The 19,875-nt window shown below is 42.8% G+C and overlaps 1 protein-coding gene across 1 annotated transcript; it reads right to left on the reverse strand.

The window, feature by feature from the left end:
- Positions 1–929: 929 nt before the first annotated feature.
- ERICH5 (glutamate rich 5) lies at positions 930–4,507 on the reverse strand (the record flags this gene model as incomplete). Its single annotated transcript, XM_032858381.1, has 2 exons — positions 930–1,896; positions 3,613–4,507. Coding segments are annotated over 2 exons (1,008 nt in total), but the record flags the coding sequence as incomplete, so codon positions are not given.
- Positions 4,508–19,875: the final 15,368 nt, after the last annotated feature.

The following is a 19,875-nucleotide window of genomic DNA, read 5'->3' on the forward strand; positions in this document are numbered from 1 at the left end:
AGCAACTCGGCAGAAAAGAGGATATCACCTACTCAAGCACTTCCTCTTGCTGTCTACTTCCCCTCTTTAAAGTCACAAACATAAACTAATATTAAAATCATAATAAAGATGATAATTCTTCCCTGTAGCCTATATTCTTGAAATTACTTACAGGTCATCTTAGTAGTCACTTTAATATAAAAGCTAAAGTAAAAGAGTCTAGTTAATTCATCTGAACAGTTACCTTAAAAAATAGATATTTGCAAATAAGAAAAGACACCAAGTGTTTCCAAAATATAATTCTATCCTGATATTCATGAACACAAGGCACTCAAGGGTAGACAAGATTGCTATCATCGTTATCATTCACATATAATCTTTTACCAAAACCCCTTGGGAATTTTGGAAGAATTCTTAAAAAGTAACTTTCAATGGTACATCATTTTAACATTAATGAAATATTATAGATGGTTTTTATTTATTTTTTCAAAGATTTTATTTGCTTATTTGGGATAGAGAGAGCACAAGCCAGGGGAGAGAGGGAATCGGACAAGTAGGCTCCCCGCTGAGCAGGGAGCTAGAGGCGGGCCTCAATCCTGGGATCGAGCCAAAGGTAGATGCTCAACTGACTGAGCCACCCAGGCGCCCCATTATAAATGGTTTTTAAATTCTAATTGCTTAGCTCCTTTCTACCTCTAATGCCTAACATTAAACCACAGTAATCTAAAAACAAATAAAAACAATGGGACCCAAGGAATAAACTTCACGTAGGCAACTAAACTAGGTGTTTTGCTTGTTTTTAGAGAGTGTGCACAGAGCCTGTGCAGGGGTGGTGGGGAGGGGCAGAGAGGGAGAGAGAGAATCTTAAACAGACTCTAAGCTCAACACAGAGGCCCATGTAGGGATGGATTTCACAATCCTGAGATCATGACCTGAGCCAAAATCAAGAGAAGGATGCTTAACCGACTGACCCATCCAGGTGCCCCCCTAATCTAGGTTTGAATTCTTATTGTTTGTTGCTTCTGAAATACATTTAAAAGTCCATTTATTTAAAATACCTTTAATGTCCGACGAAAGGATAACACCAATTGAAATCCTTCACGTAAGTGCAAAATTCAAAATGGCACATGGAAAATGTGTAGCCTTTTGGTGTCAAAATGCCTGATCTTACAATAGCACCAGAGATGTGTTCCTGTGATGAGGATTTTGTTAACACGTTTAACACACCGTGATAAATGAGAGTTAGCTGCAGTAGACAGACTTCAGGTGAGACGTACCTAGAGGGCACACTTTACAAGGTTCCTACCAGCTTTAAATTCTGCCACAGGAAAGAAACACTAGGTATAGTTTACCCTGACATTGTTGTTCTTCCTTATCCCATAGTAATTATAACTGTAACATTATCATCATGAGCTCCCTAATATGTGCTAACTCCTTTCTCCAACCCCCCTACAGCTAAGGCTTATACCTTCTTTTTAGAGTCTCATTTTCTAAACAGAATAAACCTATTACCACAATGAAGAAAACACCCTCACCCTCCAGTAATTGTACACCCTACTTGTTATGGACGATGGCTGCTGCAGTCTTGGATGTATTACTATTCTAAGTGCCTAAGACAACTGTGTACGGCTTAGAAGTTTTATGGAACAACCTAATCAAGTACATGATAACCACACTCTTTGTATAAAATACCTACACATTAAAAGATAAAATAAAAGATAAGATCTATACCCACACACTTCAGTCCATTTTTTTCTCTGTTACAACACACTGTGTCCGTTCATCCTTCTACGATCACGCCAATCTATGTGGCTGGGGAAAGATCCACGGCTTCCCCTGTTTCTTCTTCTTTTGTTCCAGGCCCTTCACTTCTTTTCTCATTCTCCACCTCTGTTCCAACCTTTTCTCCTGTCTCACCTGGAAAAGTAACCAAAGGAGATATTAAGAGATGCTCATTTGTCATTAACAATAAAGTACCTGACAGCTGGTTTCCAATGGGGCAGCTTTTGTTCTCTAGGTCTAATTAGTAAGTTTCTCTGGTGGGGTCAAGAGAGGCAATTGCCTTGATTCTCTCAGATCCTCTGAATGGCCGATGTCACTTGACATCTCCTACCTTGCATCCCCCTATATAAAATGAGACTGCAGAATTATCCAAGAAGTGAGAGCAGAACATATTATAAATTAAAAGTCTGTTTATATTTAAATGAAAAGGTGGTCTACGCATGCCCATAAACCTATTTTGTTGGGCCATGATGGTGTTTAAAGAAAACAATCATTAATTGCAAACAGTTAAAAGTCTGAAAAATAAATAAAAGTCTGGACATTGTAGATATAAATTTGTCTCCCGAAGATGTCAGCATGGGCAACACCGGCCCCCATGCTCATGGACAGAGCCAAGAGGCAGCTGCTCTTTTAACACATTGGTGCACCTGTTCACTACCATGCCCAGGGCTCCCCAAGATACAACACATCCCCTCACTTGACTCACTGTCGTTCTCCTAGGCCCTAACAACGCAAGTTTGCTAACCCTAGTCTGACAAATACATGTTTTTACTTGCTCCTACCTTGTTATTCCCAGAGCACTTCTATACACCTTCATTAAAGCACTTACCTCAATAGATTGTGGTAATTGTCTAAATTCTGCCTTCTTCCCACCAGACTGTGAGCCCCTGAAGAACAGGGCCTATCCCTCATCCCTACAGCCCCCGCACTTGGCATATGACTGGGACTCAAAAACTGCTGCTGTGGTCATAAATGAGTTAAGAAGCAGATGAATGAATGCTTTACTCAATTACACAGTAGTATGTAGCTAAAACTCACCAAAATGTAGATCATGGCCTAGAAGACATTTTTTTAAAAATTATGACTGTAATAAGGAACAGTATAGATACCATCTTTTATGCTGGTCAAGTACATTTTAAAAACCCATATGCCAAGAGATGATGCATTGTCTCTAGTCTTCTCATAGGGACGAGAAGCCAGCGGAAGGACAGCAGCAGACTAACAGTGATTTTTTTTTTCCTAAGGATAAATTGGCAAGGATGAAAACTGCCCTGTTCTGTCCATTAGTTGGGCGTTCTCTCATTAGGTGAGTTCCCCGCTAACCACCTATTCATCTCTACTTTGGATCTTCATCCCATACTTGGTCCCAATGAAAAGTAAACTTGGAAAAATTCAGAACTTTTAACACGTTGCCTTCAACATCCAATTGCACTCAACAATGACAACTCCAGGTTAAAAATTGTAGACACAGACTATGCTTTAGAAAAAAATTTTAGGGCACCTGGGTGGCTCAGTGGGTTAAAGCCTCTGCCTTCAGCTCGGGTCATGATCCCAGGACGCTGGGATCTTTCAACACATTGGTGCACCTGTTCACTACCATGCCCAGGGCTCCCCAAGATACAACACATCTGTGCCAACTGAGGCGCCCTGCTTTAGAAAATTTTTGCTGGATCACTTCCCAGCCATTTGGCTAAGACCAAGTGTAGAAAATTTCTGCTGGAGAGCCAAAGGCCTGTTTTCCAGGTATGGAAGCCTTTTTGGTTTGGGTCAAATGAAGTCCAACCACCTCAAACAGAGATCCCCAGGGATGATCTCTCATGCGGCACATCTACACAACCAGCATAAATTTACCTTCAATGTGTTGGTCCTCTTCATTAGTGTGACTTTTCCTGACCATTTCCATATCTGCTCCAATTTCTAGAATTCCCACTGGATGCTCCATGCTTCCAACTATCATTCCTTCAAGTTGACTCTGCTCCATGTTTCTGGGACCTTCGGGAGTTTTCTGGAGCAACTCACTGTTTACAGCTGTTTCCACAAACTGACTTCCTTCCAACACTTCCAGTGTTTCATTCTCTCCGGGAATTGTTTCTAGAGGTTGGGACTGCTCATCTTTTCCCAACGTTTCTTGAAGTTGCCGCTCTCCAGCTGTTTCCACAAACTGACTTCCTTCCAGTACTTCTGGAGATTCCTTCTCCCTGGGAACTGTTTCTGGGAGTTGGGTCTGTTCACCTTTGCCCATTGCTTCTTGAGGTTGTGGCTCTCTGGCTGCTTCCAGAGGAGGGATTTTCTCAGATGTTCCTAGAAGATTCATCTGTCTGGCAGATTGTGGATTCTCAGTACCCTCCACTGCTCCTGGAGAGCCCCTCTCTCCTGTGGCCCTCAAAGGCTTGGTGTACTTGGTGTCTGTTCCTCCAGATTCGGCCTCAGCATTTCCTTGTAAAGGCTGAGCCTCTGTCACCGCTCCCATGTCTTTCTTCTTTCCTCCCAGACCCGGAGTATCATCTTTGCCACCTGGCTGGGGTGGCCCTGACTCCTCGGGTCTGTCTAGAGGCTGAGCCTCTTCTGTGGATGCTGGTGGATCCGCAGCACTGTTTGCCAGGGGCCGTTCACGGACAGATTTAACACCGTTAGCTGTAGACACTGCTGAAATCTTGAGCTTCTCGAAGGGGGGAGGACTTTCCTTTTCCACCTGGCCATAAAGAGTGGATTCTTTTCCCAGTGTCCGTGGTTTGGGTTGGGCATTTTAATCCTGGCCCTTTCTCCAGCTGTGTGACCTTGAAGACTTAGCTCTTAAGTATCTCATCTATAAAATGGCAGTGACTCTCTCTCTCACTACTTGTCTCCAAGCCGCATGAGGCATCACATTAAGCACTGAATGTGAACATGCCCTAGACAGTTTAAGACAAGCAACTTGGCAACATGATTCTACTCTATGACCCAGGAATCCTCCTTCTGGAAATTTATCCTAAAAACATACATGTCAGGAAAAAGCTTTAAATATATCATCTCAGTATTCCTTATAATAGCAAAAGCCAGCAAACAACTTAAAAGTCAAATAATTTGGGGGAAAGGCACATATTCTGCTGGATGGAATATTCATCAAACAAGAATTTGTTCCATGAAAGATGATTATGAAGACCATATGCTAATGTAAGAACATAATTATGATAGAAGTTAAAATTTCAGCACGCACAGTGGGGTTAATCAAATGAAATGATGCATATAAAGCATGTATTAGCACACAGTCTGCTGTGCCCGAAAGTGCTCAGTAAGTTAGCTATCAATTTTATCACAGTATGATTACAGTATTGTTAATCACTGGAAGGGAAAGAGGGGGAAGAGAAAGACAACCACAAACAGAGGGTGAAAATAACTTGGAGGAAATAAACCAACATGTTAAAATGGGCCTCTAGGTGGTATACTTCTATCTTTTCTTCCCCTGAAGATTGTTTTTTTCTTTTCTTTTTTTTTAAGATTTTATTTATTTATTTGACAGACAGAGATCACAGGTAGGCAGAGAGGCAGGCAGAGAGAGGAGGAAGCAGGCTCCCCGCTGAGCAGAGAGCCCAATGCGGGGCTCAATCACAGGACCCTGAGATCGTGACCTGAGCCAAAGGCAGAGGCTTTAACCCACTGAGCCACCCAGGAGCCCCTGTTTTTATTTTCATTATTTTTAATCTTTTTCCCTAAGTTACTCTCCACCCCAGTTACATAGGTGTACATACATCTCATTATCTAATGTGAGATGCACAACTAATATTTGGATCTCCTGGGGCATCTGGGTGGCTTAGTCGTTAAGTGTATGCCTTTGGCTCAGGTCATGATCCCAGGGTTGTGGGATCGAGCCCCACTTTGGGCTCCCTGCTCAGAGGGAAGCCTGCTTCTTCCTCTCCCACTCCCCCTGCTTGTGTTCCCTCTCTTGCTGTATCTCTCTCTGTCAAATAAATAAATAAAATCTTAAAACAAAAACAACAAAAAAAAACCTTGGATCTCCTCTCATTTCCCTAGTGGCAAGTATTTTAATTCATTTAGCTGTATTGGAGGAATATTTTTCTTCTATATCTCTAAGCAAATTGCTAGTTCATAATCTCTCCGTTTGGGCATTTCTGCTCAGTCCCACTATGGAAAATAAAGATGTGGGCTCCTTCTCCCACTTCTGTCACCCCCTACCCTCTCCCTTTACACATTCACATTTCCTTTCAATTCAGCTATTGTATATTAGCAATCATTGAAAATAGGAATTATGTTATTTGGGTAAATCAATACCCAGGTACATGTCCATAGAATGAGTATGTCTGCTAGGAGGAACTGAGCCAAACAGTAAGCTATTACTTTGCATAAATTAGTTTTCATTTCTCCCTGAGTTAATAATGTCATAGTTCTTCCCTTCCTTAGTTTGTGTATTATCATTAACTCAACTCATTGCCAATCATTTCTCTTTTTATTTATTTTTAAAGATTTTATTTATTTATTTGAGAGAGAGTAAGTGAGTGAGTGAGTGAGAGAGAAAGTGCACAAGAGGGTTGGGTCAGAGGGAGAAACAGACTCCCCGCTGAGCAGGGAGCCCAACGTGGGGCTCGATCCCAGGACCCTGACATCTTGACTTGAGTTCAAGGCAGACACTTAACTGACTGAGCTTCCCAGGTGCTCCTGTTTCTCTTTTTAATACATTTGTTCACATCAAATCATCTCCCATCTTGCCTCTGGGACTGGGTTTGAAGCCCCAGATGGAAAGTAATGTAAACTGAGGCTTGGAGCAACAGAGTTTGGGAACTGGGGGCGATTCCAGGCCCTGGCAGTGGGTTCCCCGGGAGTCAGATGTCAGAACAGGGAGAAGGGCTATCCTTTGTCTCTCCCTCAGGTCTCATCATGAATGAAGCTTTCAAATGAATAGCCCTTTGCGCCACTTAACAAAAGGGATTTCTCAGGCGTATAAAGAAACTTCATTATGAGGAGACGATTCATTTAGATCTCACAAGGGATGTTCTGGAGATGGCTGCCTTAGGGAATTAACAGGGAAATGTGTTAATATACTAATCACAGATGTCTGCCAAATTATATTTGCCGGTAAAATAGTTATTACAGTGATTAGTACTGTCAGTTATATGAGACAGACGACTTCCATGCAGCTGGGCCTGCTGTGGGTGCATTCCAGAGGCATCAATCTTCTAGAGGAGAAAGCCGTGAGGGATGTCACAACACACCCCAAACAAAGTCACTCAGTTGTATATTTTGAAAGACATATTACACCATCAGACCCAGCCAGGTTTTTTCCCCAAAATCAAAAGCTTTGTGAAAAGCTCTCTATCCACAGAGTGTCACAAGTGTCCAAGCGATCTATCAATTTTTGCCACATAACTAGAACATCTATGCCCGTGATCACAGTATCAATTTTCATTCTTAGGTATTTTCCTAATCTTACAGATAAACTTGAAGTAGGCAAATGTCCTCAACACAGAACATTTTTATAATACAGCCTGAAAACAGCCAACAAAACTGGGAAATGTTACAGAAGATATGCCATGTCTCTATTATTTTCCTATAGTAGCCCAAAGGAGATAAAACATCTTTAAAATGACCACCAGTGGGGTGCCTGGGTGGCTCAGTGGGTTAAAGCCTCTGCCTTCAGCTCAGGTCATGATCCCAGGGTCCTGGGATCGAGCCCCCAGTCGGGCTCTCTGCTCAGCAGGGAGCCTGCTTCCCTTCCTCTCTCTCTGCCTGCCTCTCTGCCTACTTGTGATCTCTGTCTGTCAAATAAATAAATAATATCTTTAAAAAAATAAATAATAAAATAAAATGACCACCAAGTATTAACTATAGAGAATAAATGATGATTACTGGAGGGGATGCGGCGGGTGGGGGGGTGTTAAACAGGTGATGGGTACTGAGGAGGGCACCAGTGGGGTTGAGCACTGAGTGCTCTTTGTAAGTGATGAATCACTGAACTCCACAACTTAAACTAATATTGCACTGTATATTAACTAGCTGGAATTTAAATAAAAACTTAGAGGAAAAAAGAAATAAAATGAACACCAAAAAAAGAAAGAGAGAGAGAGAGAATGTTCTAAGTATAGTGACACATTCATTTTGTATTTATACTGATTAACTGCATTCTGCTTGAATTTTGAAATGAATGTATTTTGGAGGTCACGGTTCTTAATGAACAGCCCAAAAGTTCTTTCTCTTATGTGACAGAGAGGGTAATCTGTTCTCAAGGAGAGGACAGAGATCATATGACCTTGAAAACAACACCCATAAGGTAGTGGGTCTGAGTCCTGATTCCTGTCCTCACTAGCCTGATGATGGCTCTTTGTGCCTCAGTTTCACCAGCTGTAAAATGGGAACAGTATTAGCAGAGTTGCTGTGAGGATTCCATGTGTCGCCTTGTGAGTGGAAAGCACTAGCTCGTGACTGGCACCGCTGGGGGATAACCCATGTTAACCATCACCGGTATTAGACCTCAGTCGACGGCGCTAGCAAGGAAGAGAGGATGGTAGACAAAAAGAAAAGTAATTTCGTTCATTCCGACTCTGGTACCTTCCTCTAAGCTTATTTAGAAACAAAGAGCAATTGGAGTAAGTAAATGAAACAGTTGGAAAACAAATGGTAGTTTCAAACCACTTCTCAGAGAGTAAAATAATGAAATCCGCAGTCACCACAAACACTTCCCTTCAGGCACCAGATTTCTATCCTTCAGAGGATTTTTATCTCCACACGCTGAGGCAAATATAATTTCTGGTTTTGCTTAACCTCCCCTCTCTTCAGCTGGACCAGTGCATTCCAGACTATTCTGATGTTGGATGTGAATCCTGACTCCACCATTTAACTGACGGTGTGAGCTGGACAAGTTCCTAAGCCCTCAAGAACTCAGTTTCCTTATCTGCAAAATGGGGATATGACAGTTGCCTTTCAGGCCTCTTCACAGAACTGACTGAGGCAATAATGTGTGTAGGTCCCCAACAGAGTGTGTGACGTGAGCAGGTACTTGGTAAACCGAGGGCAGCAACAGCCATGTGGGTGCAGGTTTCTCACCGCAGAGGGTGTCCTGCCGAGGGGCGAGGGAGAGCTGAACTCCAGCCTTTGTGCACCTGCAAAGCGGTGTCAGCGGTGGGGAGGGCATCTTTTTCCAATTTCACAAAGGTCCTTTATGGCCTCCTGGTGGCCTTGCCAATAAATTACAGCTAACATAGCAACGGAAAGAATGAACTGCAACTTCAGGAGCTGGGATAAACATGCCCCTAAACACTGGAAAGTGAAGAAGGTAAGACATCCTTTCTCCTAGCATGCAAACTTGGAAAGCAGTGAGATCTTCGGTCCACCCATAGGAGACATTCTCGGCCTAATCTGTATTATTATGTAATAAATACTGTGGAGGGACGCATTGTTTCCTCATCCAAAGTTGTTTAAAGATGTATGTGTTGGGGCACCTGGGTGGCTCAGTGGGTTAAAGCCTCTGCCTTCGGCTCAGGTCATGATCCCAGGGTCCTGGGATCGAGCCCCATATTGGGCTCTCTGCTTGGCAGGGAGCCTGCTTCCCTTCCTCTCTGCCTGCCTCTCTGCCTACTTGTGATCTCTGTCTGTCAAATAAATAAATAAAATTAAAAAAAAAAAAAAGATGTGTGTGTTTTCTGAACCCTACATTTTATCAAATCATACACTGCTCTGGGCCTAATCCTTTGGTGCTCATTATCTCTCTTGGTTCTGTTGTAAGCTGACCTGTGCACAAATTTATTGTGACAGCTGAACTAACAGAACCCTTGTTGTAAGCACCGTTGTGATAGGCACACAAAGAAATGAAATACTAGGCAACATTACAGATGGGATTAGAATGAGAGCTAACATACCTGAAATTCACATTATGATGGAAGCTTTTCAACTCAGTTCATTACCCTGATCAGACATGAAAAGTTTCTACCCAGCAAGGAGGAAAACTTGAGGTCAGTATTTCCTATCCGATGGCTGTGACATATTAGGCATCCCAAAGACCTCATAGGTTTCTAGAGAATTGGTGAGAAAGGGGTGCCCTGGTATTTTCCCTCGCTGCCACCACTTCTAGGTTCTTTACTTTGGACCTTTGGGGACCAAGACGAAGCAGGCATCAGCCCCCAGGGAAGAGTCTACTTATCTTCTCCTCTTTCTCTGCTTTGTCCTCAATTTCATCCTACCATTTATCCAACAAACATCTGTGGGCCCATAGGTGCTGCTCTAGATGTTTCTGCCCATTTCTCTCACCAAAGTGTCTACAAACACTGTCCTTGTGGGCTCATCCCCAACAGTGTGTTCTGTCACGAGCAGATGTGAACAGGGCGCTCATTTTGAAGAGAGGGGAACTTATTCAAAACCCCACGTAACTGAAGTATGAAACCATGACCAAAAAATCCTATAAGAGGGTAAATAAAGACTGGAGAAGCCATCCTTCTAACAGAACTCTCTAAGATGAGTTTTCACCATCCCAGAGTAAGTTCGATCAAGTTTGAAGGTAAACCTGATGTTGAGGTTTAACTGTAGAGGAACAAGACCATGTCATTGGGGAGACACTTCTGGAACACTTGAGGCAGAGATGCAGGGCCAGGGAGGGGAAAGGCCGATATGTAAGAGCTACAGGGCCAAAGTAATGACAAATTGTCACCTCCTGCAGAAATCATGTTCCAATTTCATTTCCTTTGTTTATTTTTCGACTCCTAGAAGAGACACTCTTATTTCAAAGAAGCTGTTGCACAAAACATCACTTTTGAAATGAGCAACAGTATTCACCACTGAGAAAGACATTTTTTTCATTGACTGATGCTCTGACTGGCACCTGCGGATCCAGCATTTGGGCAGAAATCTAGTCTCAAAATCAAAGGCATTTCAATGAACGAGGCAGAGGAGAAAGAAACTGAAGATCATGTCTCTGACAAGCCCACATTGTGACACTTGACCAACCTCAACAGACCTCGCGCACCCTGCTTCTCTAGGAGGAACAACAGCGGCTCCTGTTCATTGAGGCACTTTGCCTTCAGCTTTTTTTTTTTTAAGACTTTATTTGATTTGATTTATTTGATTGATTTGACAGACACAGATCACAAGTAGACAGTCAGGTAGAAGGAGAGGGGGAAGCAGGCTTCTCGCCGAGCAGAGAGCCCGATGTGGGGCTCGATCCCAGGACCCTGGGATCATGACCTGAGCCGGATGCAGAGGTTTTAACCCACTGAGCCACCCAGGTGGCCCTACCTTCAGCTTTTTGTACATTACCTCATTCAGTCTTCCTAAAAAACTCCACAAGGCAAGTCTGTTATTATCCCCAGCACGAAGCAGAGGAAATTACAGCACTGACAGATCACGAGCCTTCATCTAGGAGCAGTGCGCAGCTTGTGAGGGGCAGAACTCAGATTCAAGCCCAAGGAAGTCTGATTTTACCTGGAAGTCTTGGGTGCTTTCAGGCACATTATGGGCCCAGAACCTGCAGCATCAGCATGACCCGGGAGTTATTTTATTGCTTCTGTGTTTGCTGATTCGTGGGCCCCACTCCAGATCCCACTGAACCAAGATCTGTATTTGGACGAGATCCCCATGTGGTTAGGGTATCCACAGCTGCACTGTGGGGTCCCCAGGGAAAGGCACAAGGGAACAGGTTAGGAAAGACGAAAGGGGATGGTGAACACACAAAACTGCTGGGTGTCGTGTTCCTCACTCCCCATGGGCATTGCTGCTCGTCCTTAGACAGAGGGTCCGGGCCCCATCCTCATGCTCACCTGTCATATAGTCAGCACTGGGGATCAGGTGAGTACGCTGATTTAGCAATGTCAAGGGCCCGGGCTGGTCTAAGTGAGCATCACACCAGAGAGGGAGATTTTTCTCAAGCTTCCTTCATGTCACAGAACCGGCTGGGTTTGCGAAGCCCCCCACCTTGGGGAGGTCCAGAAAAAGGAGCCTTCTGATTTCTCCTCTGAACTTGAGGTTAATGCATGCTCTATTCTACCCTGCACTCCAAGGGCAGCGAGCAGGTGGCCACACCGGTGTGAGCTGGCTGTTCCCCTAGCTCGGCCACGGTGCCTGTGCTTGACTCAGGGGGGGTGCAGGGTACGAAAGCCTGTGGCCAGGAGCAGGTGCCCGTGCCTGAGAAGCTGAGTATTCCCATGAGAGTTAGCAAATTGGGGGCTGGGATCAAATATTAAATTTTACAGCAGAGCAGTTGTATTTACAATGGATGGGTGGATGGTCAGTGCCCCCCCGAGGCCGTAGGACCAGAAGAGCAGTGGCAGACTGAGTAGGACCCCAGGACTTTCAGGTGACCACTGCTATGACTCTCTCAGGTTGCGGACCCATACTCGCTTCAGATGACTTTGCCTCCACAGTGAGGGAGCAGTACAGATGGCACTGAGGGATTTTCTTTTCCAGAATGAAAAGCCACTTGTCTTCCCCTTACAGTCCTAAGCACCTGGGAGGCCAGCATGGGGCTCTGGAACAGACATTTGAAAACCGAATTTAGTGAGCTTCTTCATAAGCAGGGCATAAGAAAAAGCTTTGATTTAGGAAGAGGCAGTTTTGACCAAGAATCACGGCAATGATTAAGCTAGAAGATTTCGGTAAGATGACAGTATAAAATAAATTCCTACACTTACCCTTTCCCAAGCTTCAGAGTCTTCAAAGGGAGGATTAGAGAAGCTTAGGGAGGCAGTAATAAGTCACACTGAGAAAGTGTACCCTTCAGATGATGTGGTGTGAAGGGCACTTTACTTCTGTCATCTTTCTCCCAGAACCCACAACCCCAGGAGCATTGTAAGAAAAACAGCAGACAAAACCCAACTGAGGGATAGTCTAAAAAATACCTGACCAGTACTCAAAACTGTCAAGGTCATCTAAAACATGTCTGAGAAACTATCATAGTCAAGAGTGGTCTAAGGAAACACAATGACTAAACGCATTCTGGAATCCTGGATGGAACTCTGGAACAGAAAAAGGACATTTGAGAAAAACTGAAGAAATCCGAATAAAGCATGGACTTTGGTTAATAATAATAATGTACGGAGGGCGCCTGGGTGGCTCAGTCAGTTAAGTGTCTGACTTCAGCTCACGTCATGATCTCAGGGTCCTGAGATTGAGCCCCTCATCGGGCTCCCTGCTCGGGGGGGAGTCTGCTTCTCCTGCTCCCTCTTCACCCCCTCCCGCTCTTGCTCTCTCTCTCTCTCTAAAATAAATAAATAAAATCTTTTAAAAAATAATGTATCTATATTGGTTCATTAATTGTGATAAGCATGCCCTACTCACATAAGATGTTAATAATAAGGGAAAGTAGGTATGGGGTCTGTGGGAGCTCTCTGTATATTTTCATAGTCTTTCTATAAATCTAAAAATAAAAGTTGTGTGTTTTTTTTTAAGTATAGCAGCAAAAATACAAGAGCATGTAACCTAGCAAAATAAGATCTGATAACTGTAGAAAAACTTTGGTCATTCACATACCACTTTTATGATTTTTAATTTTTGTACCACTTGTGTTATTACTAACTTAATATTTTTAACATCCCTTTTCTTTTGCAAATTTACTAAAAAGAAAAAAAAGTCAGAAAGCATTCCTTTTACTAAAAAGAAAAAATAGACTAGAGGAGCATTAGCTGGGTGAGACTGAGAAGATAATAAAGACAGATCAATCAGGGCAGTCTGCAAAGTGTGTCATGTTCTCATCCTGCAGGGACCCTTTATATAGACGTTTTAAAAACAAGCCTCTGAATAAAGCAGAAAGGTCCTTTTCACTGAATGAAGGACAAATATATTTTAGGCTTGAGGAAGTATTGTCCCCAAATGGGAAAATGCTGGTAAGAGGAACAGGCAATTAACTCATAGACAAAAACAAAACAAAACAAAACAAAAAACACAATAATTTGGTTTGATGGTGCATCCAAAGAAGTAGATCCCGAAGACCTTTCTTTTAATGGAGAGGAGGCAGGTCAATCACTGAGAGAGAGATTCACTCTGGAAAGCTGGGGGGCGGGGCGTGGGGAGTTGATGGGGAAGAGACATCTGGAATAGCTGCAAAGAAGCCAGGAAAGGCTAGAGCTCAGGTCATAGGGAAGGCTTGTTGAAACAGAGAAGTTTCAATCTTTGGCTCATGAGGTCAAGTTCATTTTATCCTAACTGATGTTAATTGGTGCTATTTTGATGCCCGCTTTGAACTACACTGTCAGGGCTACAGAGTGTGCTGTTTGTAAATGAAATGTGACTTTTGGTGACCCTAAAGTAGATAGAGAGGGCAGGAATGTCATTTTGCTGTCTATGGATGCTTCTTGATCTTCTATCTTGACTTTCCTATTTAAGGCCCATTTGGACACCACTTATGTAACCAGCCTTATATGGTGTGCTCATCTCAAAGCAAATGTTCAGAACCATACATACTCAAATGTTGAGGAGTGTTCAGTATGAATAAAGAACATGTTATCGAGTCTTGAGGTCTTTGTCTTATTGGAGAAGCCAGCCTAGAGAAGCAGCCAAAGGGACTGCTGAGTATGTAGTCTGAGAAAAGAGGGTCATCCTCCCTAAGATGTGGGACTCTAGCCCACCCAGTGACTGCAGCCCAGCCCAGTTATCCTGGGGACTCACAGCCCCTTGGGCCCTTCCATGCGGAAGAAAGTGATGTCAGCTGAACTTGCCCCTCTGACACAGGCTGCCCTTTCTTTTCCTTGCCTATTTCCAATGACCATTCCTTGTTTCTGAGCATACAATCATCACCTGGCCTATTCTGTCCACCTTCATAAAGCAATTCCCATAGATATTTAGCTATTAAAAACAATGTGGGGCACCTGGGTGGCTCAGTTGGCCCGGCCCTTGATTTCAGCTCTGGTCATGATCTGCTGGTTCTGGGATCGAGCCCTGTGTGGGGCTCCTCGCTCAGCAGGGGGTCTGCTTGAGGATTTCTCTCCCTCTGCCCCTCCCCCTGGCTCATGCTCTCTCTCTCTCTCAAATACATAATAAATCTTTTTTTAAAATGTGGGTGGGAGGGGCACCTGGGTGGCTCAGTGGGTTAAAGCCTCTGCCTTCCACTCGGGTCATGATCCCAGGGTCCTGGGATCAAGCCCCGAGTCGGGCTCTCTGCTCAGCAGGGAGCCTGCTTCCCTTCCTCTCTCTCTGCCTGCCTCTCTGCCTACTAGTGATCTCTGTCTATCAAATGAATAAATAAAATCTTTAAAAAAAAAATTAAAAAATAAATGTGGGTGGGTTTTTTCCTTCAGTCCTCATCCTTAGAGGGCAAATCTCTGATATCCTTGAATATATACAAAAGAATGAACTCTAGAGCTAGACAGCAACTCCAGGGGAGGGGATCAAGGAACATCAACAACAGCAATGTCTCTGGGAAAGTAAAGAGGTTTCTGAGGTTATTTTGATGCTTTCCAGACATTAACACTCACTTGGAGAGCTATAGTCTGGTATTTTGCTTAAAAACAAAACAAAAAAAATTACCTGGAACTACATACCCTTAAACACACCAGGTGCTGAAGCCTGGCCAAGTTTGGTGCTCTTTATCAGTTCTGGTGAGCCCTGCAGGAACCCCCCACAAGTGGTAGGTTTTTATTTTAAACCCGATGTTGTAAAACATTAACACAGAAGTGAAACTGTGCACATTAGCTGTGACGTGGGGCAACCTTACAGGTGCATGATTTAAAAGAACACAGTGAAGCTTTGTTTGGCTGTGTTGACACTTGCCTGCCTGATGAGGAGACCCTCTCCACAACCCACTCTCTTCCCAAGCCCACCGCAGCCAACGTTGCCTTCCAAGTTTGTGTTGTTCCCTGGGTCCCGATTCCTACTCTCCCTCGGCTTTTCTATGTGGTACCCTCATGCCTTGAATCCCCATCTCTGTCAATCCAGCCATCCACCCATGCACCCACTGGACAGACAGGGATTGTGTTCTGCCTACAGGGCAGGCCATACAACGAGTTATGGCAGAAGAGGGGCTGGACCCCAGATGGAACCGGACTGTGAGAAGAGCAGGGGCTCCCGAGTCTCATGAACTGGGCTGCAGCCCCATCGCTTGCTAGCTCTGAGATCTCGGGCAAGTTATCTCTCCTCGTTAAGCTGCAGTTTCCTAGCTGTTTTTGCTGATACTGATGTTTGCTTTAGAAGGTTCTTGTGGGGATCAGAGTCTTAAATACCCGGAACCAGGTGGGAATTCCTACCTGTCTCCTGCCTTCCCCTCCAAGCCTATGTTTTGATGTGGCTGCACTAATCTCAAAAATCCTTCAATTTTATTAAAAAAAAAAACAAAAAACAACTTACTGTATTGTTGGTGAGAGAGTAAACTGGTACAAGTCTTTTTTTTTTTTTTAAAGATTGTATTTGACAGAGATCACAAGTAGGCAGAGAGGCAGGCAGAGAGAGAGGGGGAAGCAGGCTCCCTGCTGAGCAGAGAGCCCGATGCGGGGCTCGATCCCAGGACCCTGAGATCATGACCTGAGCCGAAGGCAGAGGCTTAACCCACTGAGCCATCCAGGCGCCCTAAACTGGTACAAGTCTTAAGGAAGGCATTTACACAGTTATCCATGAAAATCATAAAGGCACCTACCCTTTGACCTAGTAATGCCACTTTTGGGAAATGGTTCCACAGTTACTCTTGCACACAGTCAAAATGATGTATATATAAAGGAATTCACTGCAGCCTTGTTTGCAACAGGAAAACACTGGAAACAAACCAAATGTCCATCAGTAGGGGACTGGTCAAACAAATCACACAATAGATGGTTAAGCAAGGGTAAAAAAGGAGAAAGACATTCTCTACGTATCAATATAGAAATAACTCCATTTTGCTTGGTGAAAAAAAAACCAAGGTGAAAAATAGTGGGGATAACACATTTTATAGGGACACCTGGATGGCTCAATTGGTTAAGTGTCTGCCTTCGGCTCAGGTTATGATCCCAGGGTCCTGAGATCAAGTCCTGCATCGGGCACCTTGCTCAGTGGGAAGCCTGCTTCTCCCTCTGCCTGCTACTCCCCCTGCTTGTGCTCTCTCTCATTTGCTCTGTCTCTGACAAATAAATAAATAAAATCTTTAAAAATTACATTGTATAATGAAGATGGGAGTGGGAAACAATATTTACAATGTATAAACAAATTTTGGAAGAGTATCCAAAAAACCCCCACTCAATAAAAGTATTTACCCATGGGCATGATTGGAACTAAGCAGATGGTGGGAATAGGGCAGGAGGTATACTTTTCACAGCATGCATTTTTCAAATGTTTTCAAATTTTTGAACCATGTATGCAGTTCTTATATTCCATTTTAATTAGCTGTATGTAATAACCACCCAACCACAAAGACTAGCCAAGCTTTGTGTGCCAGGCTCTAGAAGGGACACAAAGACATACTGGACTTGGTCTAGACTTCCAGCATTTTTTTTAAAGATTTTATCTATTTATTTGACAGAGAGAGACACAGTGAGAGAGGGAACATAAGCAGGGGGAGTAGGAGAGGGAGAAGCAAACTCCCCACCAAGCAGGGAGTCCGATGCAGGGCTCGATCCCAGGACCCTGGGATCATGACCTGAGCCAAAGGCAGATACCCAACGACTGAGCCACCCAGGTGCCTTGACTTCCAGCATTATAAAGAAGAAATCCCATTTTTATATATAATATCTGCCGCCAAGCCTATTAAAATGAGTTTTAATGTTGATGATATTTAGACTTCAATTACAAAGAAAAAACGTTTGTCTACTTAGGACTGAAATGTCACTGTGTGAAAATATTGGCTGAAGGTATCTCCGCAGTACAAAGAACAATTCACATAACAGTGTGAAATTCAAGCCTCATTCAATTGCCTTGGTAACACGGACTCCAAGCAGTGAGTGGAGAGTTGAGGGTAGAATAAATAAATGATTATAGCTAGCAGTGGAAATGTACCTATTAACCTAGCAGTGAATTTGTCAATAACGACCATCTATTTACTTCGTCCGTGCTGGTGCTGAAGCTGGAAGATTTCAGGAAGAAGTCTGCCAGAAACAGTTGGCATTTAGATTAGGAAAGAACAGAGCAAGGATCACACATGCACATAGGAGGCGGCAACACTGGTGGGGGGAAGCTTCAGGTACGAAGACCTAGAGACCCGTGGGTCCATTAAAGTCCCTAAAATCAACAAAACTTTGTGTTCGATTCCACCGGACCCTCGGGGTGCTGAAAAGAACAGAAATTTTGAACAGAATATGGCCCCCAAATTTAGACTTGATTCCACAAATACAAGAAAGTCCACTCAATCTGTCTCATCGTCCTTTTGGAAAGAAAAGCCTCTTTCCTCCCACATTTTAGGGCATTCAGTAAAAACCTATGTGTGACTAGCATATACCAGGCCCTGTTCAACACTTTGATGGCACTGGATAGCTATCTGACTACCCACATGTGTCCTGGTCCCCCACGTCTCTTTCCGTAGTCAGTCACCTTCAGAGGTGAGGGAAAGAAGCTCGGTGGAATTCAGTGTCTGATGGGTCCGAGCAAACACAGCCATGTGATCAGTGGAAGGGCTTTTCCTATTTAGCCTAACAGCTACCTAACCAAATAGCCGCTATCTGACTTAAATTTAAGCCCAGAAAATAAGTACCTTCAGATTTTGATGGTACAGGATTTTAGAGTCATAATTGATCTCAGAGGTAATCTAGCCCAAAACACTATTTAATGATTATTTTGCTTGTAAGCTAACATTATGTCATGTATGACAGTTCTTAAGCTACTGAACAGAAAATTCAGAATTTGTCAATGCAAATCCAGTCTACAGGCTAGTTCTCGTATTTTAACATCAACCCATGTGGTTTTAAGGTTGATATTGTGAATTTAGAGAATGTCTGGTAGGATATGAGGATTATCTGTATCCCTGTGGGAGGGCACCAGAAGTTTCTCTACATCTATGTACTCTGCTCAAAACAGCTCTAGAGTTAAATAAATGTCTTCTAAATATTCCTAGTTCAAATTTGGAAGTAAATACAAAGTTCATATTTTACTGACTCATATTTTAATAAGTATTTATCATTTGGGATAAATACTTATTAAAATATGTTTATTATATATTAATATAGAATAAATGTATTTATTATATATATCACAACTGTATCATATTTATTACTATAGATCTTATCTAGGGATTATGATAAAACTATAATTATATTATTAAATTTATTAAATTATAATACTATATTATACTTTAGTAAATTTCTTTTGTTGTTTGGAAAGTGGATGACATACATCTCTAATGGGGATCCAGAGTGATCTGAGGCAAAAACAGATTTAAATCTAGTTATCAAAAAATGGTTTAATGAGAAATAGGTCAAGCTCTGGAAGCAGAGGACCTGAATTCAAAGCCCAGCACTGACTCTGAAGAGCAAATAATTTGTCCAAGGTCACAGGGCTCCTTATCTTTGAAATGGAGATAATCATACTTATAGTATTGTCATAAAGATTAAGTGAAGTAATTAATTCAACAACTATGTGCCAAGTATTATTAGGCACCAGGGGTACACTTAATAAAGACACTTACAGGACATTTAATAAACTTGGATTTTTTTTTAATCTAAAACTCATACACACAGACTTAGCATTGGATTTAGGATTTAAAGAAGTTTTGAGCTGCACAAACAGGAATGAATTATTTATTGAGCCTCCAAGATCATGGAGTTGAAATGCTGATGAACATACAATAGTATCCAATTACAAGAGAGTATTGTGTGATTGGGGATCAGAAGCAAAATACACCTGTTGACTGATTCAATATGTGCATTGAGCAATTTATGCCGCGGATTAATTTTCTATACGCTAAACCTGGTTGTTGGGCATTTTAACATTTCTTTCAGAACAACATCCAGGAAAACTTAGAACAATGAGGAAAGCATGAATAAAAAATGAAAGGGTGTGACTAACATGGATGGTTATTAATATTGGTGATAAAATTTTTTTTTAAACAAGGTTATTCATTATGTTTTGAAAGGATTAAAAACTCAGTCCCCTTATTAGATACTTATGCCCTTCCCTAAGAGTAACATTCCCCAGAGTCATGTTTTTATCAGTTAAAAAAATCTATAATGAGGGGTGTCTGGGTGGTTCAGGTGGCTGAGCTCCCTCTTGATTTCAGCTCAGGTCATGATCTCAGGGTCCTGGGATCAA

The sequence above is a fragment of the Lontra canadensis genome, unplaced genomic scaffold (assembly GCF_010015895.1).
Source record: "Lontra canadensis isolate GAN:19392208 unplaced genomic scaffold, GSC_riverotter_1.0 scaffold15, whole genome shotgun sequence".
Taxonomy (NCBI): domain Eukaryota; kingdom Metazoa; phylum Chordata; class Mammalia; order Carnivora; family Mustelidae; genus Lontra; species Lontra canadensis.